The sequence below is a fragment of the Brachycentrus maculatus genome, unplaced genomic scaffold (genome assembly GCF_059751285.1).
Source record: "Brachycentrus maculatus isolate JH-2025_06_01 unplaced genomic scaffold, ASM5975128v1 h1tg000653l, whole genome shotgun sequence".
In the NCBI taxonomy this organism is placed as follows: domain Eukaryota; kingdom Metazoa; phylum Arthropoda; class Insecta; order Trichoptera; family Brachycentridae; genus Brachycentrus; species Brachycentrus maculatus.
The window spans coordinates 1,478,748-1,492,500 of NW_028281389.1; the positions used below are offsets into that span (position 1 = coordinate 1,478,748).

The 13,753-nt window shown below is 33.9% G+C and overlaps 1 protein-coding gene across 1 annotated transcript in view; it reads right to left on the bottom strand.

Annotated features, from left to right (window-relative positions):
- raskol (Ras GTPase-activating protein raskol) overlaps positions 1-10,463 on the bottom strand; it is a 159,561-nt gene extending 149,098 nt beyond the window's left edge. Inside the window, exon 1 of the mRNA XM_088274258.1 lies at positions 10,193-10,463. Within this exon, the coding sequence (XP_088130384.1) occupies positions 10,193-10,340 (148 nt within the window). The 5' untranslated portion in view covers positions 10,341-10,463. The remainder of the gene's footprint in view (positions 1-10,192) is intronic.
- Between the last annotated feature and the right edge of the window lie 3,290 nt (positions 10,464-13,753).

Consider the following 13,753-nt stretch of genomic DNA (forward strand, 5'->3'; position numbering starts at 1 on the left):
TTTTAAACTGGTAATATCGTCATTAATTGATTCGGCAGTCACTTAGTGGTAAAATCTATGCAGTGTAATGGCCCTGCCATTTCTAATTCGCACTTTTATTGTCCCTTTTAGAAAGTCGAGGGACTCGTCATTTCGCTCACTCCTTTCAAGAACGTCATAAATCAAAAATCTACAATTTTCAGTTGTGCATGTTTTCGGAATGTCCAGAAAATGTACTATATCCCAGCAAAAGAGGGATATTTTTAACTTAATATTTACCCGCTACAGGGCAGAAAGTGTTGTTTTTGCATTTTGAAGAAAAGGTATTGTTTAAATTTTTTTTTAATCACCTAAATATTTTTCAAATGGAGAAAAAACCTTCAGGCTTTACCTAAAAAGATCTGTTGCACAGTAAAAAGTTCAGTAAGTGGCTTGATATTTATTTTTAATACATTGTATTATATTTATTTACTTTAAAAACGATCTCCTGAAAAATCTAGTTTTTTGATTTATGACGTTCTTGAAAGGAGTGAGCGATTTGCTTGCAGTATGTTGTCCGGTTTGAGTATGCGTTCCCATGACCATCATAAATCGGTACAGCATTTTATGATTCTCTACCCTAAAGCAAGATGGTTTTTAATACAGTCTAATTTGGTATTTCGTGAGAGTCGGGTGTAACATAACTTAACAGAGCTGTTTAGAAGCACATGAGTATTGACTGCCGTATTGTTGTTTTTGAATAAACATTTATATAAATAGTCGATACCGTGTTATTATTTAATACTCGCTTCAGTCCAACCTGCCTCCTGACAAAAAGGGGACTAATGTGTCCTGTTTAACCTGTCCGGGAGTATGGCCGTACATGTACGGCCGATACAAAACATGATTTATATCAAAACATGTTAAAAACCTGATTAATCGGTAATTTTTATATAAATCATGTTTGCCCGCCTCCGTGGTGTAATGGTTAGCGTGTTTAGCTACCGTGCTGGAAGTCCCAGGTTCGATTCCCAGTGGGGGTGAAAACAAATACTAGTGATTTTAGTAATATTTATTTAATATTATCCTGGACAGGTTCCTGAAGCGCAAGAGTGATAACCTTGCCTTCATGTAAGTAATGATCAAGATAACACTGCGTCAATTCGATGCAGTGCCCTATGCACCATTGGGTGCGGATAAGGGTTATGAGTAATGAAATGTTTACTGGTGTAATTTTTTTCTTCATAAAAATATGTTGCTTATAGCATCGACTATAATATAAAATTATAAAAGTTACAAATAGCAAAAAAAAACTCACTCCCCAGATACAGTTTTGTCCGCAGAAACTCACTCCCAGATAGGTTAATAGGGACGTCATCGAGTACACGCGTACGCTGATCACAAAGTGTCTTCGGTCATCGCGCACGCGACGCTTCCGTCGATAACATTGCAGCAGTTTTAATTAAAGTTTTACTTGATAACTACCACTATTTCTTAAAATAAACTGTGACACGTCTTTCGATGTATTCGCATCATTTACAAACACCGTCGTACGGTGTTTGAAAATTATGCATCTTCGTACCTCGGTTAAATGGCATTAATGTGAAAGAGCAGTTGATGTGGTTTCAACAAGATGGTGAAACATGCCACACGGAGGGTGCCACCATATATTTACTGCGGGAAATTTTAATTTGTATACCTCAAAAACATAATATGACGCTAAGGACAATTATATGAAAAATGACGCTGAGATGAGAAACGTAGGTGTCAACAGATGTCAAATATAATATAATATAACCATTTGTTCATTTCGATCTCATCCTACTTAAACAATTAAATAATTGAACGCCTTACCACAGTCACATTTGTTCCGATGACGTCATTTCATCAAAAAAGTGTGTTTCGCAACCGCATCGTGAAAACATCGATGCAATATAATTAGTCATTTGTTTCATCAACCTTGGGCATGTTTTGCGATCAAAGATATAAAAAATATTACTTATTCTTTCAAAATCCCTATCACTGTCAGCGGGGCATGTAAGTCAATACCATACAATGTAAGTCAAGATGTAAGTCAAGATATAGTAAATAACCTTTACAACATTTTAAGTGTGTCAAAATACTTGTTCACAACCTGGATTATCTCCAATTATAGGAGTTAATTTATCTCCAATTAAAAGATGAAGAAGAATATGGAAGTCTGGGCATTTACGGGGCTGACGACCGTCATAGGCTGGTTTAAGAGATAATGCAGATTTGTGAAAAAGCATCACGACACACTCAAAATGATGTAGATATTTGAATATTATATATTATATTTTTATAGAAAAATAACTTGACATGAAGTGCGTTCCGGGACCTTTTTTTGTTTAAAAATAAGATTTTTACGATCCAAAAATGGTTTTGTACAGTCTTAAAATCAGGAATATCAATAAAATCGTTTTTTTTTGTTTTCTATAAAGTCCGCCTCCGTAGTGTAATGGTCAGCACGCTCGGCTACCGTTCTGGAGGTCCCGGGTTCGATTCCCAAGGGGGGTAAAATAAATATAAGTGATTTTTTCACTGTCATATTTAGCGGAGGGCTGATCACCTTTCCTTCATGTGTAAACGATCAAGATAACACTGCGTTTATATGACGCAGTGCCCTATGCACCATTGGGGTGCGGATAAGGGTTTTATTATTATTATTTATTATTACTATAAGGTCACAGGTCAAATACCCAGCCATGCTCCATAAATCACGCAGTTCTATACCATAATAAGATAATAAGAATTGCATTGTTTGCCTCACATACGATAATCTCTGATTTGACACACATGCCGTGTCTCCGTCGCAAGTCGTCATTTGCAACACGAGGCGAGATAAGCATTGCGATAAGGACTCGAACAAAGGATTAATAACGCCTTTATAGTTGTCAACTCGATCGGGTCTTATTCCCATTCCTAACAAACCATGGTACTTATCGCCTTATTGTCACTTCGAACCAGTCAGCTTATGGTAATAACATATACTAACTAACTAACCATCAATCGAACGCCACACCACTCTGTCTTTGCAAACATTCTTCGCCTCTTCTACATTCATGCATCTCCTCATACATACCCGACGATTATTACGACTCCTTACCCGGCCGCTTTCAAGTATTTGACATAACTGATTGTGCCAGTTTTTCCTCGATCTTCCTCTGCTTCTTTTTCCAACTACATTCGCCTCATAAATTTGTTTAACCGTTCTTTCCTCACTCATACGTTCCACATGTTCAAACCATCTCAACACACCTTTCTTACTCAGCCTTGCATTCGTTCCTTATTTCATCATTCGAACATCTATCAAACATCGTTTTGCCACACATTCGTCAGAGAGATCGGATTTCGACTGCATTCAGTCTGCTTTCATCCTTCTTTTGCCAACTCCATGTTTCACTTTCATACATAAGGGTTGGAACCAGAACTCCGTTGTGTACTGCCAGTTTAGCTTTCGCTGATAGATTTTTATTTGCTTAAACTGATTTTAGTGCACCATTCACTCTGTTCCCAGCATTCACTCTCCTTTCTATGTCTTTATCAATCTTTCCAATAACATATTAGGTTTTATATTATTTTTAGACATCTCAACCTATTATAGATGGAGAACAATATGGAAGTCTGGGCATTTACGGGGCTTACGACCGTCATAGGCTGACCTTGACTGCTGGATATAGGGCTCTTCCCATTATTTCCATTTCTTCCGGTCGATTGGTGCTTGCAACCAGTTTCTACCCCCCACAGCGACCATGTCGTTGGACTCCGACGGCATGGTCGCTGTGGGGTCGCTTTCGGGGTCTTCCGACGCCTCTTGTATGTGGATCAATAAAACTACTACTACTACATAAACTCCTCGCCCCCAATGGTGCATAGGGCACTGCTTCATATAAACACAGTTTTATCTTGATCGTTTACACATGAAGGAAAGGTGGTCAGCCCTCCGCTTGAGGTACCAGTCCAGGGTAATATGGAATAAATATTACAGTGAAAAAAATCACTCATATTTGTTTGACCCCCCTGGGAATCGAACCCGGGAGCTCCAGAACGGTAGCCGAGCGTGCTGACCATTACACTACGGAGGCAGAGGCAGATGGTAGTTAGATTTATACTACTACTACTACTACCATCAGGCCGTTTCTCCGCAGGGGTAGGCAGAGAGGATAGAACGACACACTCTTCTGTCCTGATATACACTCCTCGCCTCCTTCACATCCATACATCTAGTCACACATGCCCTCCGATTACGCAGACTTTTGACACCACCAGATTTTAGGTTCTGATTGATCTTATCGTCTTTTTCGGTCGTCCTCGTTCTGTTTTCCCGCTCACATTTGCCACATATATTTTCTAAGTCATTCTCTCGTTATCCATTCGCTCCACATGTCCATACCACCTTAAAGAACTCTTCCTAATCTTTTCAATTACTCCTTATTCAGCCTTACATTCCTTTCTTATATCTTCGTTTTTAATTCTGTCAAACAATGATTTTCCACACATTCGTACGAGGGAACGCATTTCAACAGCGTTCACTCTGCTTTCGATAAAACGATTTCAGTATATTTGCGATGGTAACATTAAACATTTACCTTGAATCTCTGGAATTTTGATATTGGTACATAGTTGTATTCAGCTAATTATTAGCGTAGAAATTAAGCTGAGTCAACGTTAGTATATTATGTGGGCGAGTCTAGCAGTGACTGTGACTCACGGAAAAATAAAATTGGCATAAGTAGCAAGTGACTATTTTTGACATGGCTTGTTATTTTAAATTTATGTTTCACTTGGTAAATACCACGACTTACGTTAAACGCCAATACTAAAGTTTGTCAATTTTGAAATTCACCCGAACCCGGGACCTCCAGCACGGTAGCTAAACACGTTGACCATTACATCACGGAGGCAGACGAATCATGTTTATACAATATAAAAACTCCCCTGGTTTACACAACAAGGTATCCACAATTCCAATTTAAAATTCTCTGAATCATACATATATTGGAATCAGAATCAATTGTGTTTTTATTAAGTAGTTAGTTTTTTTTCTACAAAATGACAAAGCATATTTTTTTAATTCGGTAAATAAATACCTGCTACGCGCCATGGTTTTCTCACGCAAAAAAGACTATTAAGGTCTTTACAATTGAAGGTCGTTTGAGATGATTTTCGAGTGCAGCGAAGCGAGAAGGTGATTCAGTAGGTACTATGATTTATCATACACTTAAAAAACGAGGTTTTGATGATCGTATTGCCAGAGGATAGACTGCAAATTTTAGAATTTATATTAACTTTACAGACTATGGAATGAATTACCTCTCCTTGTAAAAAATGAACATTCTCTTGTAACTTTTAAGAAAAAAAAATTAACATTTTCGCATTAAAAAAAAAATTACCATTTTCGCATTGAAAAAATAAGTTTTGCTTCGTAATAATTATATGGTTTTGAAAAGAAAAGATTTATTGAAAGGTAAGGAGTAACAAAAAATGATTAAAAAAAAAATTCTATACATATTTTAAAAATCAAAAAAATATCTTATATACATCAATATTTGTAGTTTATATTAGCACTTCTAATCTATTTATATTTCTGATTTCTTTTGTATTTTTGCCAGTGTCTTTTATTATAGCATAAAATAAAATCTGTACCCACACATAAGCCATGCCTTTGTGGGATCTTTTTTTGTATTAATATGACATATATTTTGTACTTGTAATTATAATAAATTGTGAAATGCAAAAGAATTTAAAATAAATATTAAAAAAAAAAAAACATTTAAGAAAATTGGGCGCAAACAGACATGTGACCTCTCCGTTGGAGTCCGGTGGAGTGAATTATATGTTTGCGAATATCCCCTTAAGAAAAGAGGTGGGTATATTATTCTTGCCGTTTGACAATTTTAGAGTAACATACATCCTTCCATAGTTGTTATATGTTCACATAGAGAAGTTCAAAGTACAAAGGCACTTGTCACTTCACTTCCTCTCCACAATCCGAGACAAAGTGTTGTCACACCCATGACACAATGGTGGCACTCAGGGTTGCCACTTAAGGGTGTTCTCTCAAATCTACAATTCAGTACGCGACAGGCTGCTCGAGAAGACAAATGTGTTGTCTGCGCACATAAAAAAAAAATAAAAAAATATATACATATACATATATATAAATATATATGTCCGCCTCCGTAGTGTAATGGTCAGCAAGCTCGGCTACCGTACTGGAGGTACGTGATAAATATAAGTGATTTTTTCACTCTAATATTTATTCCATATTACCCTGGACTGGTACCTGAAGCGGAAGGCTGATCACCTTTCCTTAATGTGTTTACAATCAAGATAACACTGCGTTATATGATGCAGTGCCCTATGCACCATTGGGGTGCGGATAAGGGATTGAATATATATATATATATATATATATATATATATATATATATATATATATATATATATATATATATATATATATATATATATGTATATATGTTTATATATATATAAATATATATATATATATATATATATATATATATATATATATATATATATATATATATATATATATATATATATAAAAATATATATAAAAAAAATAATGTAAAAATACCTCTTAATCGAAGATAGTCCATATTTGTGTGCAAGTATTTGGACACACAAAATTTTTTGTAAATACTTACTTATTATTTTTGCAGTGACCCGTCAAGCCACCTTATGTGTCTCGTCAGTGGAGACATTGTTATTGAATAGTTGTCAAGAATTCAACGCACCTGCTGTGCAGCGTGATGCACATTTTTGCATTTCCTGTTTACTCACAAAATAAATTAAATGAAAACATGACGTACTGAATAAATTACCGGGGTTTATTTCATAAAAACGAGTAACAAAGGTGTGGATGCCATCATCCACCTAGCGGCGAGTAGCGAAAACGTACACGGTTCGAATAATTGCTAATGGTATAACTAACGACCGCTAGAGGCGCTTGCTAAAAGATGGAATAATGTAAGGACTAAATATCATTCGCGAAGAGTTGTAGCTATTATTTAGTGCATTTAAAAAGGTGATTATTTTAAGATCAGTCATGAAATAAGAAAATTAAAAGTGCAAAAAAAATAATTATATGAAAATAATAATAAAAATTCACATACTGCAAACCCAGTATTTTGGTTACAAAAATAATTTTATTGTATGTAAAGAGTAATAACAGTAATAATGGAGTAAAAATACCATAGAACATATGACATTTTAATACAAATAGTAATATTGTATTTATAATTCATTAAGGGTAAGATCTCAAACGTAAAATTCAGAATGCGACCGGATGCGCGAGAATCCAGACGTGCTTAGAATATTTATTGGAATTAGATTTTTTCAAGAATACATATTTTAAAAAAATCTTCATGTTTTTAAACTCTGCCCTTTTCTTTTCAAAACCATTATTAATAAATTATTTCGAATAAAAACTTATTCTTTCACTACAAAAACGACGTTTTAAGCAAAAAAAAATCAATTACCGTAGAACGTGGTTACTTGAACTTTGATGTGTTACTTGAGCCCAGTACAAAAAATACAAAAAAACAGTAAAAAAATATATCTGTATTTGGTCTACAATAATGAACGTATCGACATGATTCATTGTTTAAAAAAAAGCTTCTTTACATCTCACCAATAGATGTCTCTAGTGAAGTTCTAGTGATTCAAGAACAAGGTTTCTAAATTGGTTCATATATATAGAACTTCCAAGAATTTAAGTAGTGTGGTTGTCAATAATGGGTAGAATTGGTGAATGTTACACGTGTGCAAAGTGATCACTTAAACCAGCCTATGACGGTCGTCAGCCCCGTAAATGCCCAGACTTCCATATTCTTCTTCATCTTTGATGAGATGTCAAAAAATAATAATCATTGTTTCCCTGACATATTGTCAAGATACATTCAATGTTGTGGACCAAATACAGATTTAAATATTTTTTGTACTGGGCTCAAGTAACACATCAAAGTTCAAGTAGCCCCGTTCTACGGTACGCTAAATGTTACCAGGGTTTAAAGAAAATTAAAATGCGGGCTATCAAATATCCCACCTTTAATGTATTTTAATGAATACGAGTACGAACATATCAATTAAGGTTAAAGATAGAGGGTAGAGAAAGAAAAAACATACACGCAGTACTGTATTTCACATTACATAAAAAATTCAACAGGGTTACAATTTACGTGGTAGTTAATTGTTTATATAATTGACGCCCGCGACACGGTATCCATCTGGTCAATGAGTCAATTAGCACATTAGAGCCAAGGTTATGGCACGGTACATAATATTAACGGGTCCGGGAATAGACTCGCCATCGCACCACAAATTATTAAAAGCTCGCTGGCATATTGACAGCTATCCGGAATGCTAATTCCAAAATCTCCACTCGTAAAGCGATGCAAATGTATGCACACTGTGCTATTTTCCGCGGACGTTTCTGGGCGCAAATATATCCGTTAGTACCTACACACTAGTGACGTGACTGACGATTAAAATAACGACTTTTTAAAAGAATAAGTAAGAACGGAAACCCGTAAATCTGAACTTATGGGGCTGTGACCTGTTCGGATTTGGAAACGTTCTGATAAGACGGGAAATTTGTAATACGGTACACACAAAGTACTTTGCATTTCAATAAAATCAATATCTTACATTTCATTATAATATTAGCAATACAGGTACAGTACTATATACTTAATTAACTTTTTTTTTGACAAAATTAGGTTACATAATAATTTTATATAATAAGAAATGTGTCCTTCAGTCTTTGTGTATATTTTTGAGATGTTTTTCAAAAAAGTTCTTCTTCAAAAATTTCCCGGGATTTCGGAGTTCCGGGGTTCCACTATACTTAATTCAGCTATCGGAATCGATCACTCAAACCTTAATTTGATCACTTAAAGAGTACATACACACTTTAGTTTCACCTATAATAAAAGGTAACTTTTACATTCGTCATTTTTTATCGGGTAGCCTAAACATCAAGAGTTTCAATTACCAGATATGCAATTAAACCGTTTTCCATTGATTGGCTTGATCAGCTTTAAATGATCGAATCCAAACAACGAAGTAACGACTTCTTTCAAAGAAATCGGTATTTCACACGGTTTTATAATTCGATCACCCATTACTATTATCTAGCCAAGTAAAGTAAACAGCAGGTGATAATTATTCTAATGTACGTTTTAGTTTTTAGCAAAAATGTGTTGTACTTGGATATTCGGCAGTTTCTGAGAATTATTTAGACAAACTGGATCAAATTTTATATATGTTATCAGTTCCCTTCAATGACATTGGATGTTGCCATAATAATGAATGGTGTAATACGAGTATATTTACATATTTACAGCCCGATCAAATTATGTAAACAAAAAATATCGCATGAACATATGTTTAAAGGTATTTAAATTTAATTTGGCCCATTTTCAATTTATTTTAACAAGTTTTAGAATGCAACAGTTATTAACCGTCCATTTTTTTTGGTCAAACAAAATCTTCTTTGTAAATTCTCAAATAGTCCTTTTTGTTGCGTTTTTCATTTGATGGTTAGTACAACATTTTGAGTGTGTCCAAATACTTGTTCACAAAATCTGGATTATCTCCAACTACAGGAGTTATTTTCATATTTTATTTTATTTTTTACATCTCACCAATAGATGTCTCTAGTGAAGTTCTAGTGATTCAAGAACAAGGTTTCTAAATTGGTTCATATATATATATATATAACTTCCAAGAATTTGAGTAGTGTTGTTGTCAATAATGGGTAGAATTGGTGAATGTTACACGTGTGTAAAGTGATCACTTAAACCAGCCTATGACGGTCGTCAGCCCCGTAAATGCCCAGACTTCCATATTCTTCTTCATCTTGATGAGATGCCAAAAAATAATATGTTGGTTAGTAAGTTACTTATGAACAATGTACACACTATGTATACTGTCCGGCAGTCTGTTTTTTTTTAAATAAAAGCGACTACGACAGTTTAGCGTGATCGATTTCACGCGCACCGTGATCGCGCACCGATCCGGAGAAAGACGGACAAGTGCACAAGCCAATCATCCGTTTTTTCATGCTAACCGGACTGCCGGACAATAAATTCGGTGTAGTTCACAAGCGCTCAGAAGGTATTTTTTTTACGAAGATATTGGTATATCAATTATCATTTTTTTTAAATACTTAAAGGCTACTTACAAAGCTTCTTTGCGTCGGCAGACAGGGGTAGTGTGGCCCTATTTCCGGCCACCCCTTCGCTGTAGAAGGAGAGAGGCGGAAGCTCCTCCAGATAGGGCTCGTTGGACTTCCGCTTCCGCGAGAAGACGAACCACACCTTCCGGGCCATTCCGCCCGATATAGGACACAGGATGGCAACGACACACGACAACACTCGGTCGAATTTTTTTTCTTTACATTTTCACTTTTAAACTTTTTTATGACTTTCAGGGAACTGCTGTCGGAAACGTGATTAAAATAATGTTCAATTTAGTTTTTTTATAAAAAGAGATTTGGCGTTTAATTTGAAGAACTCCACTTTAATTTTTGTATTAAATATCAAAATAAAAACACTGATTTCAGAGTCTACCAAATTGTATTTTATTTTTAAAACACCTTTGAAACTAAATTCGTTTGAAAAGGCCATTACAAAGTGAAACAATTGTCATTTTATTTATTGTTTCGGCATTAACTTTGTGGTAAGACATGTTACAATTATTTTTCTTAATTTGCAAATCATATAATAGATACTAATCACTCATTTCACTCTCATAAATTAAAATTATTACACCTTGTTCCATATAAAGGCCAAATTATGAATTATCTTGAAAATTTAGAAATCCAAAAAAAACCTGAATTGTAATAATAATTTATTAAATAATATATTGTTTCAAAGTTCTTCACCATTGCTTTCCATTTACCTTTGTTTTCAAACTCCGTCCCTTGACTAACCCCTTCCCCTTACTTTCCCCTCTCCTTATTTATAGAACAATTTTATATTTTATATTTTAGTTATTATACAGACCTGAATGATGGAAGTTTAACTTCTGAAACATGTAGTCTATAATAAAACTCAAGTGGTAAAAAACGAAGTGTTTTCTTTAATCATTGAAACAATTGTCACAAATTTTATTTTGTATGTGTTTTTAATAATAAAATACAATTAAGTAGACTGTTCAAAATCAGTGTTTTTATTTTAATATTTAATATGTAAATTCAATTTAATTATTGTATTTAAATAAAAAATATTAATAATCTTAAATTATATGAATGGCACAAAATTCTCAAAATTTGATTTTTGCATTCATTATAATCCTCATCCTCGTTTTCTCTAGTTAGGAATTGATAAATTAAGCAATATCTATGAAAATACCACGTGACAATATTACATGAAAGTGTGATTTAAAATTTTTGTTTTAAAATAAATAATAATAAAACCCTTATCCGCACCCCAATGGTGCATAGGGCACTGCGTCATATAAACGCAGTGTTATCTTGATCGTTTACACATGAAGGAAAGGTGATCAGCCCTCCGCTTCAGGTACCAGTCCAGGGTAATATTGAATAAATATTACAGTGAAAAAATCACTAATATTTATTTGACCCCCCTGGGAATCGAACCCGAGACCTCCAGAACGGTAGCCGAGCGTGCTGACCATTACACTACGGAGGCGGACATTTTTTTGTTTTAAAAAACGGGAAAAAACTTCTAAATTATGAAATTTTATTGAGCATTGCGCATTTTCATATGGTGTACCGAGTGCGTGGATATTTTTGATATCGTAAGGGATGGGTAATTATCTATAACCTAACTGTGAGTATTTCAATGTTATAGAATTAGTAGGTACATAAACCCTGATGATGACAAGATTTTTGTTGAAACCGGTTGGAAAAAGTGTATTAAAAAGTGGTTAAAACAAAGTTTTATTTTATAAAATATAATATTTTTCAATTCAATTCAATTCAATTCAATTTATTCAATAAAAAAATAATATATGCATAACAAACAATATTCAAGGCGTATATATTAAAAGTAAAAGTAAGCAAGAAGACTTAAAGGTGTAGAAGAATCCCGCTTCGGAAAACTCCTTCGGACACATGGAACAGATCAATATCCAATGTGATATTGTTCAACATAGCGGTAGCTCTTCCTACAGGCATAACCATCGCCAGGTTGGTCCTGTGTATAGGAATGTGAAACAATCTATGCCGACGCTGTCTTAGGTAACTATCGGGAACATACAGACCAAAGCTCCGGATAATTTCAGGATTATCGATCATACCGCGCAACAATGGATAAAAATGCGTAATCAAATACACATTCCTTCTAGTCTCTAAACTATTGTAGCCAAGCACACTCTGGAGAAACTGGGTCGGGTAGAGCCAAGGATAATAGCCGCACTCTCTCATGTAGAGATACCTCAGAAACTTATTTTGGACTTTCTCTACCATAAGAGAGTACTGAAGCTCGTGTGGCCTCAGATCGAGCCACTCTCGAGTCTACTTCGCACCAAGGAGTTATAAAGAGTTCTCAGCACGCGGGTATTTTCGAAAACCCTGGCAGTACGCAGAACAAAATTTAATTAAATTTTAAGTTGGGTCGTATGATTCCTTGGTATTATTTCAATACCACGATCTGATCATGTAATGTTATCTTGTGGGCATTATTTCCCGTTGCTCAAGGATAATAATACCAAAAAAACGCTAATAAAAATGACATTTCGATTCGAAACCGCAAATTGTGGTCAGAATACCGCGGTCAGAAATAATTTTATCTGATATAGAACAACGAATCAATGTCTGAAATGGTATATTATAAATCCATTTAAAATAAATAATGGCTACCATATATACGTATGTACTAAATGGACAATATAGTCATTAGATAAATGAGTAACTAACTAACCATCGTGCAGGTTCCCCGCAGGGGTAGGCAGAAAGAAAAGAACGCCATACCTGTCTTAGTAAACAATCTTAGCATCTTTCGCTTCTTTCGATTTTACGATTATATATATATATATATATATATATATGTATATATATATATATATATATATATATATATATATATATATATATATATATATATATATATATATATATATATATATATATATATATATATATATATATATATATATATATATATATATATATATATATATATATATATATATATATATATATATATATATATATATATATATATATATATATATATATTGAAAGCTGTCCTACCGCATGCCCAGATCTGATACAGAAGCATCTAGGCTTCCTGACAGATCTGCTCTTGCTAAGCATTTTTTTAAAAACTAAGTTGCGAAATTTATTGAAAATGTGAAACAATATAAAATTGTATCCCGATTTTACTGTGAATTGACATTTAAAAGCTTTCAATAGACCTGTCACTGCCAATCTAAATTTTACCGATTTTACGATTATTCTTCATGTATTGTATGTTGAGATGTCGATTGAAAATCTTGATACACTACGCAGTTTAAGCGTTAACTTCCCATTAGAACCGACGCCCTGCGTTTGTTATTTAAGGCCCAAATACGATAAATCGCAATTTTCTTTCTTTAAACCCAGGTAAATTTTAACATGTTTGAAAATACTGTTTTTGTATAGAATTTTTTTTATGGTATAATTTATTTAAAATCTTTACCTTTCATAACTCTTTTATTTTCAAAACCATATAATTATTACGAAGAAAAACTTATATTTATACTGAAAAAACGGTGTTTAAAAAAAAATCAATTACTT